The sequence below is a fragment of the Eretmochelys imbricata genome, chromosome 1, assembly GCF_965152235.1.
Source record: "Eretmochelys imbricata isolate rEreImb1 chromosome 1, rEreImb1.hap1, whole genome shotgun sequence".
Taxonomy (NCBI): Eukaryota; Metazoa; Chordata; order Testudines; family Cheloniidae; genus Eretmochelys; species Eretmochelys imbricata.
The window spans coordinates 198,599,113-198,621,537 of record NC_135572.1 but is presented as its reverse complement, the minus strand read 5'-3'; the positions used below and the strand labels follow the sequence as shown (position 1 = coordinate 198,621,537).

Genomic DNA, 22,425 nt, shown 5'->3' with positions numbered 1-22,425 from the left:
TAGTGTGTGTTTGTATTGCTTATCACCGAATTAAGTTTTCAGAGATTTAAATGGGGAGAGTAGCAGCTTTGCAGGCCAATGTCAGGCGAGTGTTCTATGAAAAGAGGTTATCATGGGGGTGGGTTGGGAAGAGCAGATGCTTGTGGGAGAAGTGGCTGGAGGGGACACCAAGGCTGGCACCACTGGAGTATCTACATGCACACTTCATTCAACTTGAACAATGAATATACAGATCAGTTTTACATTCTCGTTCTCATGTACTGTATGATGCTGTAATGTTTAGGTTTCACAGGCCGCAGGGGAATCTTTAAATCCAAACACAGGTTTTTAAACTTTTCTACTTATCTTAAATTTGAAAAATCTTAATTTTGCAACCTGATATAATATCTATTTGTTTTAAGATGCTATATTTGCCCTGATAAAACTGATTTAAGAGCTACCGATACCTCCTAAGAAAAATAACAACTAGTTAGAGGCACCTTTGCCTGTCATATCATGAATGTGTCTGATCAGAGATAGTTGCATGAAAATTGGGTCTTCATTCTGAAGAGTGTATGTGTTCCGGCTGCTTATTCTAAGGTGTGTGTACCCTGCAAAATTAAGTATTCCGCACTTGACATCTTAATGCTCTCGCTGGTGTCAGACTCTAAAGTAATTAGTTGTGATACTGCAAATAGAGAATTATGATTTCTGGTTAGAAATAAGATGGAACCACCTCTCAGTAGATAGAGGTACTTCCTCCTCCAAAAACAGTGCTTCCTAGAGTCTCCCTTAGACCCTAAAAAATAGCCTGGACTGAAAGTTCAGAACAGAATAAGGGCAACAAAAATGATTAGGGGTCTGGAACACATGACTTATGAGGAGAGGCTGAGGGAGCTGGGATTGTTTAGCCTGCAGAAGAGAAGAATGAGGGGGGATTTGATAGCTGCTTTCAACTACCTGAAAGGGGGTTCCAAAGAGGATGGCTCTAGACTGTTCTCAGTGGTAGCAGATGACAGAACGAGGAGTAATGGTCTCAAGTTGCAGTGGGGGAGGTTTAGATTGGATATTAGGAAAAACTTTTTCACTAAGAGGGTGGTGAAACACTGGAATGCGTTACCTAGGGAGGTGGTAGAATCTCCTTCCTTAGAGGTTTTTAAGGTCAGGCTTGACAAAGCCCTGGCTGGGATGATTTAACTGGGAATTGGTCCTGCTTCGAGCAGGGGGTTGGACTAGATGACCTTCTGGGGTCCCTTCCAACCTTGATATTCTATGATTCTATGTCAAGATTAGTCAGTTTCCTAATGGTTCGTGTTGTATATGCTCATATTTTTTTAAATGGTTGCAGTTCCGTTGTTTTTGTCTTTCCTTTCAGAAAGAACCTGAAAGTGGACGTATAAAATGTAATGCCTTTACTTCAGAGCACTTTACATACTAACTGTTAAAGTGCCACAAAAGTGCCAAACGCAGTGTTAACTATACAGGAGGTCTGTGGTGTATTACAGCTACTTGTCACATTTTATTTTTTAAATGAGCTCTCTTGACAGCTGCACTGTCTTATTAGATCCATTCCTCTGAAACACTCATAATATTGTAAATTGGCTGCAAGGGAATTCTGTGGTTCATAAAACTGATTCTAATACAGTCCGAATTATCTGTTCTGCCATATTACTTCTCCCAAGGTGGGCTTTGACTTCAAAGTCATCAGCTGAGATAACAAAGCCTTCTCTTCTCTTGGCATCTTGCTAGCATGTGCACCAGCAATGCTTGGTGTGTGAGCATGCATGGAATTCTAAGGAGTCAGAGGATTATAGTGGCCAACATGGCTTAGTATATTGTTTGTCCTTTTCGTGGCCTGTGTGATTTATGGTTGAGCAAGAGGTATTTATAATGCCACAGAGACTGTTCAGTGAAGTGACTTTCGTTGGATTAGAGGCAAGTAGGAAGACTTATTTCTTCAGGGAGGGAATAGGGAACTGAAATTGCTAGCACAAGACCAAAACCAGTGTGCCTAATGCAGGTATTGTGAAGAACTCCAAGTTAGCATTTTGTGGCACTTGGGAATAAGTTATTCTGTGAAGGTCCAAGTGATCATCAAATTGTAGAACTAATCAGATTGTAGAGCCATGCTCCTTCTAAATAAAATAAAATATATATAAAAAACCAATAATATCCCGTGAAATCACAAAGTTGAACTTGCTCTTTACATTTTTGTTTCCTGTGATAATTTAGTGCTTAATGAAAGGTTCCAAATTGGCAAATTGATTGACATCCTATATCTGCAGAGCAGCAGCTGCTCTGACAATGAGAGCTAATGGAAGAGAAGAAGCTTGTAGTGGAATAAGTCTGTGTTGTCCCTGGATTTCTTCCAGAGATGATGTGGCTATATGGGAACAGGAGCAGATGCGGCAGGGTTGGGTGAAGGTGGACTGAAGAGTTGAGGAGACTTGGAGTGAGGGGCCATCACTGAAGGATGAGGAGTTGATGGATTGGAGGCACTAAAAGGGTTAGGTGATAGATACAGCTATGTGATCTGAGCAGGGAATGAATTATTTTCTTCTGCACAAAGGTGGTGCTGCTGGATTGCAGATCTTTCTTGTACCTAAATTGTAATTGGGGGAGAGAATTTTTTTAATGCAAAGTACATGTTTTGAAAAAAGAGAAAAGGAAGACAACAAACTTCCCCACCCCCTTCAACTGGAAACTTACATGCTGGGACATGGGTATGGACTCACAGAAGTAACTGACTCATGGAGAGGAGCAGTCTGAGCCCAGGACTGGGAGATGCGTGCTTGAGTTCTAATTCTGACACTGATGCTCTCCTGGTCGCCTTGGGTAAGTCAGTTAGGCCAAACATTTCAGGAATGTCTAGTGCTTTTCCCTGTCCAACTTGAGGCACCTTGGGCCTCAATTTCATAAGCATATAGCATCTCTCATTCCAACTGAATTTAAAAGGGAGCTACAGATACTCAGCACCTCTGAAAATGTGGCTCAAGGTCTAATAGGCACCCAAAACCAGTGATCCTGTCTAAAAATATGGGCTTCCACCTCTGTGCCACAGTTATCCTTGACCTAGGATCAGTATTACAGGTATTGCCACACTTGTTATCAACTCCAAAGTAGCCCCTGGGAGCACATTTTCAGAACTGTGTGTAGGTGATCAACAGCATGATGCTCATTGACTTTGAAAGCTTCATCTCTGCTTAATGTATCAGAAACATGGGGTAAAACACACTTTTACTGCTAAGACATCTTCATCTCCAGTTCATCCGACAGTACTTCATGAACTAGCTGAAGCAATCTTGGAACCATTAGCAATTATATTTGAGAACTCCTGGAAGACAGGTGAGGTCCCAGAAGACCAGAAGAATAATAGGGTTATAAGGAATAGCCAGCATGGATTTGTCAAGAACAAATCATGCCAAACCAACCTAATTTCCTTCTTTGGCAGGTTTATTGGCCTAGTGGATGGGGGAAAGCAGTAGCCATCATATATCTTGATTTTCCTAAGGCTTTTGACACAGTCCTACATGACATTCTCCATAAGTAGGGCTCTGTGTCTGTCACGGAGGTCGTGAAAGTCACTTATTCCGTGACTTTCTGCAACCTCCATGACTTCTGCAGTGTGCTTGACCCCAGGGCCGCCCAATCAGCTGGCCGCTGCTGGAGTGAACCCGCAGCCAGCTGCACTGACTGCTGCTCTGGTGGCCTCGGGGCGAGCTGCACCAGCTGCTGCTGGAGCAAATCTGCAGCCAGCCGCCAGGATGTCCCCACAGCTAGCCGCGTCGACAGCTGCTGCTGGAGCAGCCCCAGAGGCAGCCGCATCGGCTGTTGCTCAGGCGGCCCTGGACAGCTGGCTCTAGGGGCCGTCCCAGCAGCAGCTTCCCTGGGGCGCCTTTTCCCCCCCTGCAGCAGCACCCCCCCACCGCCCCAAGATTTAGTCAGGAGTATTTATAGTATATGTCATGGATAGGTCACAGGCCCTGAATTTTTGGTTATTGCCTGTGACCTGTCTATGACTTACTAAAAATACCCATGACTAAATTAAATCGTAGCCTTATCCATAAGCAAACTTGGGAAATGTGGTCTGGATGAAATTACTATAAGGTGGGTGCACAACTGGTTGAAAGACCATACTCAAAGAGTAGTTATTGATGGTTCATTGTCTAACTGGAGGGATGTATCTGGTGGGGTTCCGCAGGGGTGAGTCCTGGGTCCAATACTATTCAATATTTTCATGAATGACTTGGATAATAGAGTGGAGAGTGTGCTTATAAAATTTGTGGGGTGACATCAGGTTGGGAGGAGTTGCACACTGTAATGGGGTGTACAAACCCCACACTGAGCAACAAGGATTTAAGGGCTCATTTTGGGCTTAGCCAGCCCCGCCCCGCCCCGCCACACCTGTAGCAAATGCTCCATCTGCTGGAGGAATGAAAAGGCAGCAATTAGCTCAGTTGGCGAGCAGTGCTGAAGGTGAGCAGATCTGTCACTCACAGCTCCCGCAGAGCAGAGTGAAACCTAAAGGCTCTGATGGAGCTGCCCAAAGGGGCCCTCTGTGAGGAAAGGGAGGACCCTCGGTAGAGACAAGCAGAGAGGGAAGTATTCTGTGGCCTTGGACAGTGGCGACTCCCTCTTGCTTCCCTGGGATTTGGATTTTCCCATCAGGCGAAGGCCTGGACTGAGGTGACCCCAGCAGGGGAGATGAGAGGAAGAGGCCCAGGGAGGACATCCTTAAGTAGTCTTGGTTGCCAGGTTACTGGTAGCTAAAAGGGCCCTGGGTCAGAGCCCGGTAGATGGGGAGGGCCCAGTCCGGCTCCCCTCCCCACAACTCCCTTGGCAGTCTGCGGTTGTGGCCGTGACCACTAGGCCAGGCTTCCCAACCAGACCCTGAGTAGAGACCATTACAACTGGTGGAGAACACGGATATTTGATCCCACCCCTGAGAGAAGGGGAGATCGACTGACCTAGGCATCCAAGCAGCCTGATTTAGAACAATGTGGGCTGGTCGGCCAGCAACGATGGAGTTGGAACGATTGCTGAAATGGATGCCTGAGAACCAGTAGCAGCAGCAGCACGTGGCCCAGCAACAGCAGCAACAACAACTCCTGCAGCAAATGACCGCCCAGCAGCAGCAACTGGTTCGGGACTTAGGGGCCCAACAACAGGAACAACAGCAAAGGTTAGTTCAACAAGTTGTGGCGTTGATGCAGTCCCAGGAGTGTCCCCATTAGGGGACCTGGGCCCAAGCCTAGGAGCCTTGCCAGTACCCGTGGAGCTCACAAAGATGGGCCCTGAGAAAGACCCCGAGGCTTTTCTGACAACATTTGAGTGGGTGGCTATGGCTGCGCAATGGCCATCTGACCAGTGGGCCATCCTGCTGGCACCCTACCTAATGGGAACGGCGCAGGCCGCATATTTGGGACTGGATGCAGAGAGCACCCAAGACTACCCCCAGGTCAGAACGGCCATCTTGGACTACCTCAACATTACTGAGGAGACCTTCACCAGAGGTTCTGGGGGGAAAGGTACCGTCCAGGTGCCCAGCCCCGGGTTGTCACTCAGAAACTGAGATCTGTGTTGGAGATGGCTAAAGCCTGAAGGGCAGACCGGAGTAGTGGTGGCTGAACTCATCCTGGTGGAGCAGTTTCCCAAATCCTCCTGAAAGGGGGTAGGGACTGGGTACTCAGACATCGACCAGAGTCACTTACCGATACTGTGAGATTGATGGAAAACTATCTGGCAGCTGAGATGGCTCTAACTCCCACTTCCGAGCCGTTGCTTGACTCCAGAGGGGCTCCTCGACAAAAGGGGGAAGCCAGCCAGGGAGACAGAAACTAGACAGGGTGCTTCCCAAAGCCCCCACTTATCAGGGGCCCAGCCAGCCTTTGAGCCCAGGGCTAGGAGCCTGGGAGAAGCCCCAGGCCCTCCAGCCCCAGCCTGAACATAAAGTCTGGGGTCCTCAAGCGACTGCCCTGCCCAGAGGCCAGGAAGGGTGAGGGGGCCAAGCACCTTGGGGAAGACAGTCCCTGAGGCCTGGTCTGGACCAGCAGTCTCAGGGCTAACCAAGGGGGCCTGTTTCTCCTGTGGGTGTCTGGGCCACCATTATCAGGAATGACCCGATATGGAGTGCAGCTATGGGCAAGTATGGACGGTAGAGAGCCGTGCCCAGAAGTGCACCCCAGCAAAATTAACAGTTCCTGTACAAATAAATGGAACTGAGGTAATAGGTCTAGTAGACGTGGGGTGTGGGCAAACCCTGGTCCCCAACTCTGAAGCCCCCAGAGATACCATCTTCCTGCAGAGCATTCACGGGGCTATTAAACCCTATCCCAGTGCCTGGGTAGAGGACACCATAGGGGATAGCACAAGACAGCTCGTAGTAGGGCTAGCCCCAACCCTAGCCTACCCTGTTATATTGGGTTGGGATTGGGAGCACTTTTCTGACCTATTGAGGGGATGTAGGCCTGTTCCCTGGAGCCTGAAGGAAACACCCAGGGGAAGCAGGGCAGACAGGGAACTCCGGCCTGTGACCCTGGCGAGAGTAGGGGAGGAGCAGGACCCCGGAGAGGGGGGTTCCTGCCAAGAGGGAGTGCTGCCGGAAGATGCGCCCAATCAGGAGACATTACAAATCCTGCTCCTGGAAGGGGAGTTACTGACCCAAGAGATGGATTTTGTGAAGGACCAGAGGGAGGATGAGACCTTGACCCATGCATATGAACAACTCCGAGTGATTAATGGCGAGGTCATAGATCCCCACTGGGCTGCACAGTACCCCCACTTGAGCTCAAAAAGAAACAATTATATCAGCTGGAAAAGGACCATTGGATGGGCGAAATCCATTCACAATTCCTTGTCCCTCAGCTACATCGGTGAGAAGTCATGTGATTGGCCCATGCCGTCCCCTCCGCAGGCCACCTTGGACAGGAGAAAACTCTGGCTCAGATCTTAGACTGCTTCTTCTGGCTTGGGTACATCAAGAAGTTAAAAACTTCTGTGACTCCTGCCTGGAATGCCAGCTAGTCAGGCCAAAATGGGGGATGAAAGCCCCCCTCGTCCCTCTCCCGGTCATCGATGTCCCCTTCGAACGAATTGGGATGGACCTTGTCGATCCCTGGAAAAACATGCCACTGGATACAAACACCGATTGGTGATAGATGATTTTGCAACTTGCTATCCGGAGGCAATCCCACTCTGTAACACCAATTCAAAGACTATTGCCACGGAACTTTTGAAAATCTTTGCTCGAGTAAGAGTTCCCCAGGAGATTCTCACTGACCAAGGCACCAATTTCCCAGCCCACTTGATGAAACAGGTCTGTGAGCTTTTGAGACTAAGAGCCTCCGTACGTCCGTTTATCACCCGCAAATGGATGGCCTGGTTGAACGCTTCAACCTAACCTTAAAGCAGATGGTGAAAAGGTTTATGTCAGAAGACCTCCCACATTGGGATCAGCTGATCCCCCCCCCCTCCTGTTTGCCATTCAGGAAGTCCCACAATCCTCTACAGGCTTCTCCCCATTGGAGCTCCTGTATGGGAGACGGCCACGGGGAATCCTCAACCTGGTCCGGGAGATGTGGGAAGGACAATCTCTGAGAACTCAGAATGTCCTACAGTACATGTTGAGACTCAGGGGGAGACTTGAGACTGTGGGAGCTGTGGCTAAAGAAAACCTCCTCACCTCTCAGCAAACCCAGGAATGCTCCTATAACAAGGGAGTGCGGGTACACACTTTCAGGCCAGGTGATCGGGTCCTCCTTCTACTCCTGAGCACTGAGTCTAAACTACTGGCCAAGTGACAGGGACCCTATGAAATTGTGCACCAAGTCGGACCAGTCAATTATGAGGTTAGCCAACCTGACAAATGGAAGCCCACCCAGGTCTATCACATCAACCTGCTCAAGGCATGGAAAGAACGAGAAAGTCTGTTCATCACCCTGTGCTCCCCAGAGCCAGAACCGGGCCCCCAAGAACGTTACACCCTGTCCCCAGGGGCTATACAGGTGGGGGAACAACTTTGCCCTGAACAAAGAGCCCAGGTGCAGAGCCTAGTGAAGGCCTCCCCAATGGTGTTGTCCTCCCTACCAAGAAGGACCCACCTCACGCACCATCACATCCAGACTGAACCTGGGCAGATTGTCTGGGAGAACCCCTGGCCACTTCCCCAGAAAGTGCATGAAGCAGTAAAACAGGAAGTCCAGACCATGTTGGAGCTTGGGGTCATTGAGGAATCCCACAGCGAGTGGCGAAGCCCTGTCTTATTAGTCCCAAAGCCAGATGGCACTGTCCAGTTTTGCATTGACTTCAGGAAGGTTAATGCGATCTCCAAATTTGATGCCTACCCCATGCCCCGGGTGGATGAATTACTAGACCGGCTGGGTGAAACTCAGTACATCACTACCTTAGTCTTAACAAAGGGGTATTGGCAATTCCTGCCCACACCAGAATCGCACGAAAAAAATGCTTTTGCCATTCCATTTGGTCTGTACCAGTTTTGAACGATGCCCTTTGGACTCCATGGGGCACCCACGACATTCCAATGCCAGGTGTTGCAGCCCCATAGCTCCTACGTGGCAGCCTATTTAGATGATGTAGTCACCTACAGCCGAACCTGGGAAAAATATTTGGTCCAAGTGGCGGCTTTGCTCCACTCCCTGCGACAGGCTGGACTAACAACAAATCCTGCAAAATGTAAAATTGGGAAAGAGGAAACCATCTATCTGGGATACATTTTTGGGAAAGGCCAGATCCGGCCCCTTATAGATAAACTCCAGGCGCTCAAGGACATCCCCATGACCTACCACCAAGAAACAGGTCAGGAGATTTTTTGGGGCTTGCTGTTTACTACCGCTGGTTTGTACCAAGATTCTTGATGATTGCAGCCCCTCTCACAGACCTCGTCACGAACGACAGCCCCAAGAAAGCACACTGGTCCGAGGTTGTGAAAAGGCCTTTCAAGAATTGAAAGAACGCCTCTGTACAGAACCAGTCCTATTCAGTCCAGACTTCTCCAAAGAATTCATTTTGCAGACAGTTTCTTCCGATGTGGGACTCGGCACTGATTTATCTCAGGAAATAAAGGGGGAGGAAAACCCAGTGCTCTATTTGAGCCGCAAGCTGTTCCCATGAGAACGAGCCTACTGTGTCATAGAGAAGGAAGGCCTGACAGTGAAATGGGCCGTAGACTCACTCTGATACTATCTCCTGGGAAACCCATTCAAACTCATCACTGACCATGCTGCATTAAGATGGTTAAACACCATGAAGGACACAAACCCCCGACTGATGTGCTGGTACCTGTCTCTCCAACCCTACGCATTCCAAATTCAGCATTGAATTGGGAAAGCCCACCAGAACGCTGACTTCTTTTCCAGGGAAGAGGGGGTGCAATTGGATGGCCCCAACTTCCCAGGCTCCATCTTGAGCGGGAGGGTGTGTGGTGGGGTGTACAAACCCCACACTGAGCAACAAGGTTTTAAGGTGTCATTTTGGGCTCAGCTAGCCCCGCACCGCCACACCTGCAGCAAATGCTCCATCTGCTGGAGGAATTAAAAGGCAGCGAATTAGCTCAGTTGGCGGGCAGTGCTGAAGGTGAGCGAAGGCCTTGGACTGAGGTGACCCCAGGGGGGGAGACAAGAGAAAGAGGCCCAGGGAGGACAACCTTAAGTAGTCTTAGTTGCCAGGTTTCTGGTAGCTAAAAGGGCCCTGGGTTGGAGCCCGGTAGAGTGGGGTGGCCCGGGCTCCCCTCCCCACAACCCTCTTGGCAGTCCAGGGTTGTGGCCATTACCACTAGGCCACGCTTCCCAACCAGACCCTGAGTGGAGACCATTACACACACACTTAGGTGGACAGGATTAGAATTCAAAATGATCTTGACAAATTGGAGAATTGGTCTGAATTCACTAAGATGAAATTCAATAAAGACAAGTGCAAAGTATTTCACTTAGGAAGGCAAAATCAAGTGCCCAGCTACAAAATGGGGAATAACTGAGTAGGTGGTAGTACTGCATTTGATACGAGATGTCGTAAGCATCCCACAGTTATTTCCTGATATTAGTAGAGGGGTGGAAAAATTGTTATATCACATCACTGTGGTAACTTGACAAATGCAGACTTTCTAATGGGGACTTCGGTACTGGATGTGCTTCTCTCATAAAGCTGCCTGGATGGATAGAAAAGGAGGGAGGCCTTAGAATTTCACTACTCTACATCATTTTTAAAAGTGTTTTTGGTTGACTGTCCTCTTTAGCGTAACATGCTCCAGGGTTTGATAAACACAGGAAATTACAAGGCATATGATGTAGCAAAGGAATCTGCAGGGAAGGAGAGCTACACGCATATATTGTATCCTCCAACTTGACAGTAGTTTGTATCCTGATCCAGTATAGGATATGTTGTCTCATTTTCCCATTATTAAAAAAAGGTATTAATATAGTACTTCTAAAAACTACTAACAAAGCTTTGTGAATAACCAGGCAGTGTGTTAGCTTCCCTGTGCAGTATGCCTCTGTGCTGTCTGGGGAAGCATGGATCAGCATTCATGTCACACTCCCCATCAATACCTGACCCGAGCTGGGGAAGCTAATGATCCAACCAGCAGACCAAATTTGGTGATGAATCCTGGTCACATGCCACTTGAGGCAAATTGCTCATACACTAAAAAGAAGTGCTGTCTGGCAAACCTAGCCCTGGGACTTGTAACCAGTCCTGTGTACCATATTAGTGCGGTGTGAACAAATAGTCACTAGGGCAGTGATCCCCAAACTTTTAGCCTTGTGCCCCACCTTACCCCTGGCTGCCCCCTCCCCCAGAGCTGGGGCCGGGAGTGGGGCCATGGCTCCGGGGGGGGGGGGCAAGGGGGCCGAGACTGGGGCCACAGCTTGGGGCAGGGCTGGTAGCCAGGGCCCTGGGCGCAGGGCTGGCAGCCTGGACCCCAAGTACTGTAGCCAGACAGCCAGCCCCCCCTCCCGCCCCCCCCTCAGACTAGCATTACTGGAAACACAGGAGGAAGCCCGAACAGGGCACTTAACATATATTCCAGCACAGCCTTTGAAGCTGTGAAAAGCACAGGTGTGCTGCTACAATGTGCCTCTGGGAACAGATACAACGATTAAGCTCACAGCAGGCAGAGGCCCTGTGACAGACATGGCTCTTAGCCCCTACTAAATAGCGTGATGCACACACACCAACATCCTAGGTGGGAAAATATTTACCCTGATAAAAGAAATGTCCAGTAGTCGACACTTATTGTTTCTCTCCCTTGCAAGTGTAAACTACTCTTGCGAAAGCTGGCGTCACCCAGACAGACCAGCCTCAATTTGGCATAAGAAAGGAGAAAGAGAATAAAGGAGTACAGAGGTATAAATAGGGGACCTACAGCACCATGATTTTTGAGTGCTTTTCACTATCTATCTGCTGGTCAGATAAGTGACAGCCTCCCAAGGCTTCTGCAGCTAAGAGGGTCCCTAAGCCTTGTCCCTTATTCGTCTTTCCGTGGAATTGAGTGACCGATCCTGGCTTGGCACCGCTGGAATCGAGAGATGCAAGGAGGGTAAGAAGCACCCACACCTGATCTCCTATCTTTAGTGTACACATATTTTGAAATAGAGCTCTATACTTTGTTTTCTTTCTTTGGGATTGTGGCTTCAGTTTTGTAACTTGTTTGTGTGTGTAACATCTCTACATTTAAATAAGTAGGCACTAGCAATTTTGTAACCACATGATTAGAATCTAGCTTAATAAATTTTGGTAACCATTTGTGCATAAGCCTGACTTGTTTTCTCTGGTTTATTGTAAAGCAGCCGACACAATTAAAGAACCTCAGCCGTTTTGGCTCTAAAGCCTGGCCATTAGGTGAGAGTACTAAGAGCCTAGCGTTGAGTTGTGCCGCCTCCATAGGGCAAACTCTTGGGGCACCTGTCAGTCAATCCTGGCTGCCCGCTGCGAAGGAGCTCTGAGCTCTAGCAGTTAAAGTCACGGGTGTGGAGAGGCTCTTAGTGCTGCCATTGGGGCACCTGTCAGTCAGTATTGACTGCCCGCTGCGAAGGAGCTCTGAGCTCTAGCAGTTAAAGTCATGGGTGGTTAGGACCTTGGGGCATCCGTCAGCCTAGCCCGGGCTGCCCGCCGCGAAGGGACAGTGCGTCCTAGCGGTTAAAGTCACGGATGGTATAAACGGGCATAGCTGGCACCTCACCAAACATCCTTGGCCGTCGGCTAACAAGTACATGGCCGGGAGCGGAGCCTTGCGTGCGGAGCCTTGGGTGCGGGGCCAGGAGCAGAGCCAGCAGCTGGGGCTGGTGACACGAGTGGAGCTGGGTGGGGCTCCTTCCCTGCCTCCTGTTGGGGCTGGCCCAGTCCCCAGCCACTTCTTCCCGAATGTTCCTCTCTGCCCCCCGAGGGGGGTGCGCCTCATAATTTGGGGACCTCTGCACTAGAGAATAGTCTGAGTGATGTTTTAACTCTGACTGGAGTTTAATTTAGGTCTTCAAAGGCACAAATGAATGCATGAAACCATAATGTTCCACTTACTGCATGGCTTGTTTCATATCCAGAGGATTTTGAATAACAACTGACTCTTTCAAATCTGCTTAAGAGTATTAAAGCATAATTTACCTGACTGCTCCCTTAGTCTACGAGCCGACATCCTTCCTTCCATTGTGTGCTGTGACACCCAGCTGGGAGGGGTATGACATAACAAGGAGCATGTATGCTGTAGCTGATGAATATGGATTTTTGTGGGACCTGGAAGATACAGATTTATAGGGGATACATCAATTTAAAGCATAATTCTGTTTGATTTTTTTTTTTACAAGTGACACCTGGCTGTATAACTCAAAGATCAGAGATCATCTATCTTTATGTGTGCTTACTTTGTTTACTTTGTGCATTTGACAGCACTTATGTGTACTCATTTTCTGTTTCCCCTATTTGGAAAAGTGTGATTTCCCCCCTTCTTACTTTGAAAGAGAAATATGAATTGTAAATGGGCTATCTGGACATGTTTTAGGGCAGGAAATAACTTCTGCAATGTCAGTCTTCTTATTACCTTGCTTAATAGCTTATTCTTGTAGTCTCAGGTGTTATTGACTATGTACTAAATATGGCAGTAACATGCTGATCTGCTTTTGAACCAGACATATTGTAATTGTAACCTTTCTTTAACTGAGGGCTTCTTATGGATTTAATTGCATCTCTAATCTGGTATCTTGCTTTGATGTATGGTGTAGAGTAAGGCTTTGCACCTGCAGTGAATGATGAATAAGACTGAATAAAACATTTCTAATGAATGGCATTCAGTGAGATCAAAACACAGAGAGGGATCTCCTGTCCCCAGAATTTCAGATCGTGTTGGTGCTGCAAAGAGTGTAAAACCAAACTAGCAAGGTGCTGCTGAATAGTGGAAAAGATGCATGCACGAGTGAGGAGCTCTTGAATCAGAATCTCTTAAAATTACATAAAAAGAAAAGGAAGACTTGTGGCACCTTAGAGACTAACAATGCATCCGATGAAGTGAGCTGTAGCTCACGAAAGCTTACGCTCAAATAAATTTGTTAGTCTCTAAAGTGCCACAAGTACTCCTTTTCTTTTTGCAGATACAGACTAACACGGCTGCTACTCTGAAACTTAAAATTACATCTCACTCCCAAACTTGAATGGTTAGGCATTGGTGCTTGTGGTGATCTCTGCTGGGCAGATCAAGAAATGGACTTGCTTTGGCAGACAATGCCACATCTCCCTGTTCTGATAGTTTGGTAATAACTATCTCACAGATCTTTCCTCTATGTTAGACACATTTTTTTACTTCCTTTGTACACACTCCAATGTGATTTCTGTGTGGGTCGGGACTCCTTTGTTCTAGCCCAGGGGTTCTCTGATGCTCTCACAGGGCAGAACAAATGCTAGTAGGCTGCCTCAAGGATCTCTTCCCTTCCCGTTTGTGACTATGTGGGTCTCCTCCCCTCCACATGCAACTGGGCAACATCCTTGTGACCTCTTCAGCCACTGGTTCCATGAAAAGGTAATATTGGGAAGGTATCTGATGTATTTTTAGCGTGTAATGGAGTTTAGCAGTTGGAAACAAGTAGAGCTGACACTACGTGACCAGCCAACATTACGTGGGCAGTCAATGTGTACTTTGTGGATCACAGACCACAGCTGGAAAATGGCTGTATAAGGTGGTATTTAAGAAGGAGAAGGGAAAGATTCTAGAGCCTTCGTTTTCTATTTATATATGATTGACTGCATACGATGGGAATTCTATGATCATTATTGCGAGAGTGAAAAATCTAATCCATATTTGCTCCAAAATCTGCTGACCTGAATGGCATTGTTGTTTTAGCATTCACTAGTGGGTGGCAGGGGGCAGAAATGGGCTCTAAGTATTTATACTATCTTTCACTGATCTCTTTGCCAGTATAATCTCAACACCTGGAATGTTGTGTGTAACTTTTTTTGTCTTAGAGCGACCAGTTCTGGAAATTTTATAATCCTTCTCATTTTGCAAAATTATGTAAACTTGTAAGACTCGGGCTAGGATTTTTAAAGCAGCCTAAGGGAATTAGACACCCAAAGACCACTGAAATTCAGTGGTATTTGGACAACTAACTCCTTTAGGATCCTTTGAAAATTGAAGCCTACATATATCAAATTATAACTGATAGTCTTCCTAGAAATACCTTACTCAGCAATCTGTGTTTCTCTTCAGGTTTTTGCATTATAGAGAGACATGGGCAATTTCAAAGGTCATGCTCTGCCTGGAAGTTTTTTCCTCCTCTTTGGCTTGTGGTGGTCAGTGAAGTACCCGCTAAAGTATGTCTGTCGAAAGAACAAGAATGCTTGTTACCTTGGTTCCAGGGCAGGATTTCAGCGCTTGGAATTTATTGAGGGGATCGTCAAAGCAGTATTTGCCCTGATTGGTAAGTCAGACTCTGATTTTAAAGAGAGAATAAAAAGATGAGGGCTATGCTAGTTAATATTTTTATCTTTTAAAATTATCTATTTACTGTCAGTTTTATTATAGAGCTGGTCGTTGTTTTAAAAAAAGAAACTAAAGCCTATGAATTAATGTCATAATAACAGTGAGGGTGATTAACCATTAGAACAAACTACCAAGGGAAGTGGTGGATTCTCCACCTCTTGATGTCTTCAGATCAAGACTGGAGGCCTTTCTAGAAAATATGCTTTAGCCAAACACAAATTATTGGGCTCATACAGGGGTAACTTGGTGAAATTTCATGGCCTGTGGAAGACATATATACAGAGGTCTGACTAGATGATCTAATGGTCCCTTCTGGCCTTATAGTCTATGAATAACTGGAGTCACATTCAGTCATTCCATACTTAAGGTTGTAACATGTTTCCTGTCTAAAGCTGAATTTTGAAGCCCCTTTAAGATCCGCACACTCTCTACATATATCAGTTTGCCAATTCAGGGGTTGGGATAGAGGTTGTGGTACAAATGTGTGGTCATTGACCTGGGGCTCTCATATGCAAACTGGCAACCGCAGGCAGGGTGGGCAGTGCTTGCCCTTTTTGAATGTACTTCATTATGATTTCTGCCCATTGCTGTGAGCACCTACCAGCTTTCAGATGTCACTGGCCTCCACTGAATTATTAATATAACATGTGAATATAGAATGCTGTCTACCAATGCATCCGATGAAGTGAGCTGTAGCTCACGAAAGCTTATGCTCAAATAAATTGGTTAGTCTCTAAGGTGCCACAAGTCCTCCTTTTCTTTTTGTGTCTACCTGGTGAAACTCAGAAGTGAAAATATCTACCCTTTTTTAAAAGAACCAAACCTTCTGAGCAGCAGAATCACTACCTGAGATTGCCACTTCGCATTCTGTTATGAGATGGCTTAGAAACAAAGCAAAATAAAAGCCAGACCGATGGCTTAGTGGACTAAGCAGCTGATTTGAAACCTTTGCCTCGTTCAAATCACAGTACAGTCTAATTTAGCAGTTTTCCCTTAGGAAGCAGGTAACTTGAGTATTTGGGAACTCACTGTGTGTGGTCTCAAGACTTAGATATTGAAATGGGGCCACAATGTTACTTTTAGCTATTTGCTTTGTAGGGATAATAAAGATTCCATGGTATTTCTAATAAGACATGGGCTTTGTCCTCTTCTGCTCTGTCACAGTCTCCTTCCTGCTTGTTCCCACACTCCACATCTCCAGTTGGCTACTGCCTTCCATCCCAGAGATGGCTGCACTTCAGTGATGCTGTATGTACAGTACATAATTTGAGATACTCTGAGAGCAAATATGTACAATTATATATTATCCCCTGATAGAAAAATTCTCTTCAGATCCACCGTGAGATCTGTAGAGCTGATATTATGTTGGAATGCAAAATACTAAATCAGTGCTTTCTTTTTTGCTGCAGCAATGTATTGTTTTACTGTATTGTAACTTAGCTCTCAGTCCAAAGAATGGAGAGGAAAGACTGAGGGTGAAGGAATGAAAGCACCAGTGTTGGAGTACGTGGATGTGTATGGCACTGAAACAAATTTGGAAAAAATGTGCATTTGCCCCTTAATATAAAAACTTGTATCCTGTAGGGGGATAGTGGGATCCATTATGCTGCATATAATCTTCAGTTTAAAATATATATTTACATGTATAGAGTGTCTCAACACAAAGTGCTTCACAAACTACCATGTACACTCAAAATATCACTGAAATGCAGCCTTCACTGGGATGGAGGGTTGTAGCTACACAACTGTGTTCGGGCGGGAGGGGCTGTCCAAAAAAAGCACTGTAAATCCCTACGTTTAGCAAAAAGTCCCCGTGGAGCTTTAGTGCTCATACACAGCAGAGACGGACCCTTGCCTTTAAGGCATCATAGGAAAGGTCCCCTGGAAGTCAACTATTTGTCATACCACTGTATGTACTGCAGAGGGGTGAAAGGCTAAAGTGTCCCTGCTGGGACTTGAACTTGTGGTTCTAATCTAAGGAATTAAGAGATGTGAAACCCATTCTTAAACCACTGTGTATCCAGAGAAAAAGATTGTTAAAGATTTAGTCAGATGATCACCGACTATAGCAAATGTTTGATTAGAAAGCAACATAAAGTGGTGATCTGCACTGTTAATGGCTGCATGATACCAGGACAATAGCAGGACTGGCCTGCTGCTGCTGCTGAGTAAAGTACTGTCTTTACTGAATGGCTAAAGACTTAAAATCCGTCTGTGCCCTAATTAAGCTCCAGGATAGCCACCAATGCTTCCCCTGTTATTTCATATGCAGGTATGCTAGCTGAGCAGTTTGTTCCTGATGGGCCTCATCTGAAGTTGTATAATTATGAGGAAAAACACTGGGATCACTTGATGAACTGGCAGCATGCCACCATGTATCTCTTCTACAGCATCTCAGGGCTGGTTGACATTGTGGCTCATGGCACCAGTGCATTGCCAGTGGCCTTGGATAGGATGATGCTTTCATTAGCAGTTTTCATTGAAGGTGAGTTTACTTGTGTGTTCAGAACCTGGAGGAAAATAAGGAGCCAATCAACCAAATATATTATTATGTATTATTATTAAAGAAGCAATTATTTGGACTGAAACTGAAGCCTAAGGGAGTTAAGTTCCCAAATTTTAATAGGAGTTGGGCACTTAACTCCCTTAAGCGCCTTTGAAAAATCTCAGCCTTGATCTGTCTAGATTTTAACTAAGTGTACGGAAAACAAAATGAGTGTATTATAGCATCACCTTTGTTATGCTTTAGAGACAGTTTAGTAACATTTTATGTTAATCCCGTTTTTAATTAAGGATTATAGGCCAAATCCCCTCCCTGTTTCCCAATCAGAGTAGTGGGCTGGGCTTTGGGGAGAGTCACATAGGAAATGTGGTGAGGAATCAACACCCTTTTCCTGCTGTCCTCCAAACTGGCTGCACCCAGCCTCAGTGTTATATGGTGTTCTGACTATGTAACTGTAACCTGATTATAAAAGCATGTATGTATGTACAATTACATGTCTCCCCCTCTCCCTCCTTTTGTGTCTGCTTCCGTCTTATAGTACAAAGGAGCCTAATCCCGATTGGGGCCTCTGGGTACTACCATAATATAAGTATTACCTTTGTGCATTTCTAAGCTTAACTCACTTTGGAATAAACATTTTAAAGGGAGCTTGATACAGAAGGAACAGTTCACAGTTTCTAGTGGGAGATTAGGGGAACTGTTGGGCATCATTAAAACAAATGCCTGGTGTTGTACTATTCTCTCTTAAAAGATTGATCAGTTCCTATGTTGTCACAGGTTTTCTCTTTTATTACCACATACATGGGCGAGCCATGCTGGATTTTCACGTTCATCAGTTACTTTTAGTGGCTATCTTTGGAGCAGCCTTTTGCATATTTCTGGAAGTCTTCTTCCGTGGCAGCATTGTCCTTGAGATGCTCCGGACGAGTCTCTGCATTCTGCAAGGTAGCTGGCTCTGGCAGGTGAGTCAATGTTTCCAGCTATTAGGATTCCCTCCTTTGACTGTAATACTTGCTTTATCCCTTTGCTGCTTCTCCATTGGCATGCTGGTACTTCAGATATGACCTACTATGCATTTACACAGTGCCTTTTATGCACAGATCTCAAACCACTCATAAATAACGACTAATCCTGAATTTCCCTGCAAGGATATAGAAGTGCTTAGTACACATTTTACAGATGGGGAAGCCATTTTACCAGTACATCTCTTTTCCCAAAGCCAGACATTGACTCAATGAGTGAACTAAGAATAGAACCCAGGAGTTCAGCTTCAGTCCTTCGCTGTAATGACTAGATAGTCCCAACCCTAGAAAATACTGTATGAACTATGTAAACCAACGGTTACTTAGTGGTGCTACATGAATGCAATGTTTTTTACAGATAAAGTTAGTCCACAATTCAGAAAATCTGCAGGAAAATTAATAAGTAAATGTTCATCAAAGCACAGTCAAGGTACAAGATGGAGGAAAGGCCATGTGAACAATTCATTGGCATTGCTGTAAAGAGGAAGGAAAGGGAGAAGTATTTTGAATGTGTTGGATTGGTCCCATCTCTCTGTTTCCTAAAAAACATCTCAAGTGATCACTCTAAATCCTGATTCATCACTCCAAGCACAGCTTGCCAGTTTCAAAACTTTGGCAGTGGAACAGGTAAAACAAGTGCCCCAAACTTTAATACTTCAGCAATATGGGCACTAGCATCAGTCACTAGCATTACCTCTTAAAAGTCTAATAGACATTCCTGTCACCATTCTGTCATTCCATATACTTAGTTGGTGTTTAGTAGCCATACACCAGTTACAGTGTACTCAGGACAGTGTACTCGTGTGAGAAATGGTAAATACTCATTGCATAAATCACTGCTGTCTAATAACAGAAGTAGGAATATCAGCAGTCTTATGCTGGAGAACTGTGGTTGCTACAGTAACTTTTCTTTCCACTATGTCTAGACTGGCTTCCTTTTTTTTTTTTTTTTAAACACGTTGGCCGGACACGGTGAATGAAAATGTGCGGGGCTTCTTTAGAAGAACTAGACATTTAGCACCAAATCAAATATTTAAACACTTGCACTAGCAAAAAAAAAAAACCTCTTCAGTTGCAAACTTTTCCATAATTGAGCTCAAGAAAAATGTCCAGTGTCTCAGAACTTACTGCTGTGTTTTGTTGCTCCATGAGTTTTCTCTCTTGACTAAAAAGTTTCACGACGGAATAGTTAGATGTAGTCATTTAGATTTCCTTGCCTATCTTGTCCTAGACAAGGCAACACAAGGAATTAAATAGAAAAACAGAAGAGTTCTCAGATACAAGGGTGGCTTTTTTCACACTTTTCTGACACTTGCATGACAGACGTGAATTCTTTGTGTGGATCAAATGCCACATACTGACTGCTGAGTAGCAAATTTGTACAAGATGAGCGAGCTTTCCTTTTGTATCACCAATGCCTTGATTCATCAGATTCTCTGCAGGTGAAGCAAAATACAGTCAATCCACCTCAGATGTTCTCAGCCAGACTGTTGAGAGCTGATGCTAGAGGGACTAGATAGCCTAAGGAACCAGTACTGTTTAAGTGAAACCCTGCTCAACAGTAGCAATAGCTAGCATCTGATGGCTGTTGCTCCTAATAGACTGGCGTCCATGCCTCAAAAAAAGGTCACCATCATAAGGGGCACTAGCTTGGATAAGTGTGTTAAATTTTTGTAATATTTTGGAAAGAAATCTCACTCGCTGTCTATAGAACACATACTGTTCTTATTAGTTTTTACTGATTTAATAAAAAGTGACACTGAAACTATGAAAATATGTAAGTTAAAGTCCCCTCTCTTGAAATGAATAAATAATTAAAATCCAACCATTATTGTTTGCAATGTAACCTGATTATTGTCCCCATCCCGCAACAGAAGCTTATTGATAACCAGGCTTTTGAAGAAGGGGGAGTGCAATAAGGGCTAGTATTTGTGCAGTTTTAGAAATAATCTAATTTAAGTATGATGCTGTAAAATTGTTTTGTTATAATGTTCTTAGATGTAATCTTCAATACACTTAAAAACAATCCTCAAACATTTGCCATATGACCTATGCCCGACATATAATGCATGGTATGGCTCAGAACAAATGTCAAATGAATGTTATTAAATAAATTTAATTTAATTACAGATTGGTTTTGTACTTTATCCTCCAAATGGGAGACTGGAATGGAACCAAATGGATCACAATAATATGATGTTCTTGACAATGTGCTATTGCTGGCATTATGCCTTTGCTTTTCTTATACTTGCAGTGAATTACAGTATTGTCAGCTGGTAAGTTAACTATAGAACTAAAATTTTGGAGAACCATGTGTCAGTTGCAGCATGAGTGTAAGATTTTAGGCTCATGGGATAAAATCCGTCCCGGCCCCCCGGCCCCGCCCCGATAAAATAAAGATAGGCTTTGCTCATTCACGGCCATTACATAACTGATCATTCCAGTGAAAGGGAAAATAAGTACTTTGTGAACAGAATGGTGTTTCACCACTGTTAACTGGCATCTCATGTAAATTGAGCTACTTTTGACATTGTTTAGAATTGCATTACAAAAATGAGAGCTGGAAAATACCTTCTAAATCAGTGGTTCTTAACCTTTCAAGACTACTGTACCCCTTTCAGGAGTCTGATTTGTCTTTGGTACCCCAAGTTTCACCTCCACTTAAAAACTATTTGCTTACAAAATCATAAAAATACAAAATGTGTCAGAGCACACTATTTCTGAAAAATTGCTTACTTTCTCATTCTGTCTGTATGAAATTTTAGTTTGTATTGACTTTGCTGGTGCTTTTTATGTAGCCTGTCATAAAACTAGGCAAATATCTAGATGAGTTGATGTACCCCGGAAGACCTCTGCGTACCCCCAGGGATACGCGTACCCCTAGTTGAGAACCACAGTTCCAGATCTCTGAGAGTAAAGATAGGGGCAGTCCCTACAGTGTGGTGACAAATAGTGCTTGTCTGTGCCAGTTTTAAATGGCTCAAGACAGATGGCTATTACCACTTCATTTGGAGACTATTGCACAGACCAAACAGACTTCGTTGTTAATATTTTCTCCTGACTAAATTTTCTTTTGGCCAGTTTTATCCCATTATTCCTAACTATAGCCATGTGCCTGGTCTCACAGTGTTTAATCTGACAAAACCCCCACTTAAGTCCTGATTTTCTGTGGAATGGTATATTGGAGGAATCCGGCTTGATCACTGTGACAGCAATGTCTAGCCCATCTACCTGTTGTATCATCTTCCTTGATGTTTATACCCTTTTCCATTCTTGCAGGCAATTATATCCCTGCTTGGTCATCCTTTGGCCATATTTAGTTCTTCCAGTTTTTCCTCATAAATCAGTCGTTTTGGCTCCTTGATGATAAAAATGATTAACTTTGTGTCCCCTGTAACAATAACCAGATCAGCATTTGACTCATTGTTTAGGTTAGAATGTAAAATTATGTGGCAAACCTCTTCTTTTCTGTCCCCCCACTGTCTCCAGGGTAGTTCGTTCAAAGATTAAACAGGCCCAGTCCGTGGAGATGGGATTACTGAAAACATCTGAACGAGATCAGGAATCAGAAGACGAAATCTAGTTTTGTATAAATTCTGTTTTACCACTTTGCCTTCTTCACCATTAAGATAATTTTTACCTCATTTCTAGACTAGTTTACCATTTTGTTTGTTCTTCATATAACTCGCTATGCAAGTATCATCCATAAAGTACTGTATACTTACTTCTACATAATTAGATTCTTATTTGCAGAGTGTAGGCCTGATATTAATTTGTGGTGTTTCCATTAGTACATTGTTCATCACACGCTTTAGTGGAAAAATATTTTCCTATTAGCTGAACTTAGATTGGATGGGGTGACATTGTCAAGTAAAAATCAATTCAGCCCATTAATAGCTGAGCAACATGTTCTCCTCCTGCTGTTGGAGAAACTGGCAAATTTC

At 44.9% G+C, this 22,425-nt stretch overlaps 1 protein-coding gene across 1 annotated transcript; it reads left to right on the top strand.

The window, feature by feature from the left end:
- The first annotated feature begins 14,704 nt into the window (after nucleotides 1-14,704).
- TMEM45A (transmembrane protein 45A) lies at nucleotides 14,705-22,064 on the top strand. Its single transcript, XM_077807307.1, has 5 exons — nucleotides 14,705-14,894; nucleotides 17,229-17,441; nucleotides 18,237-18,421; nucleotides 20,612-20,757; nucleotides 21,971-22,064. The coding sequence occupies exons 1-5, from the start codon at nucleotides 14,705-14,707 to the stop codon at nucleotides 22,062-22,064; spliced, it is 828 nt and encodes a 275-aa protein (XP_077663433.1).
- Nucleotides 22,065-22,425: the final 361 nt, after the last annotated feature.

Excerpts from the sequence above, each read along its gene's own strand:
- TMEM45A (XM_077807307.1), top strand. The coding sequence starts at position 14,705 with ATGGGCAATTTCAAAGGTCATGCTCTGCCTGGAAGTTTTTTCCTCCTC. Across the intron at positions 18,422-20,611 it reads AAGGTAGCTGGCTCTGGCAG|ATTGGTTTTGTACTTTATCC; the intron begins GTGAGTCAATGT and ends ATTTAATTACAG. Across the intron at positions 20,758-21,970 it reads AATTACAGTATTGTCAGCTG|GGTAGTTCGTTCAAAGATTA; the intron begins GTAAGTTAACTA and ends CACTGTCTCCAG.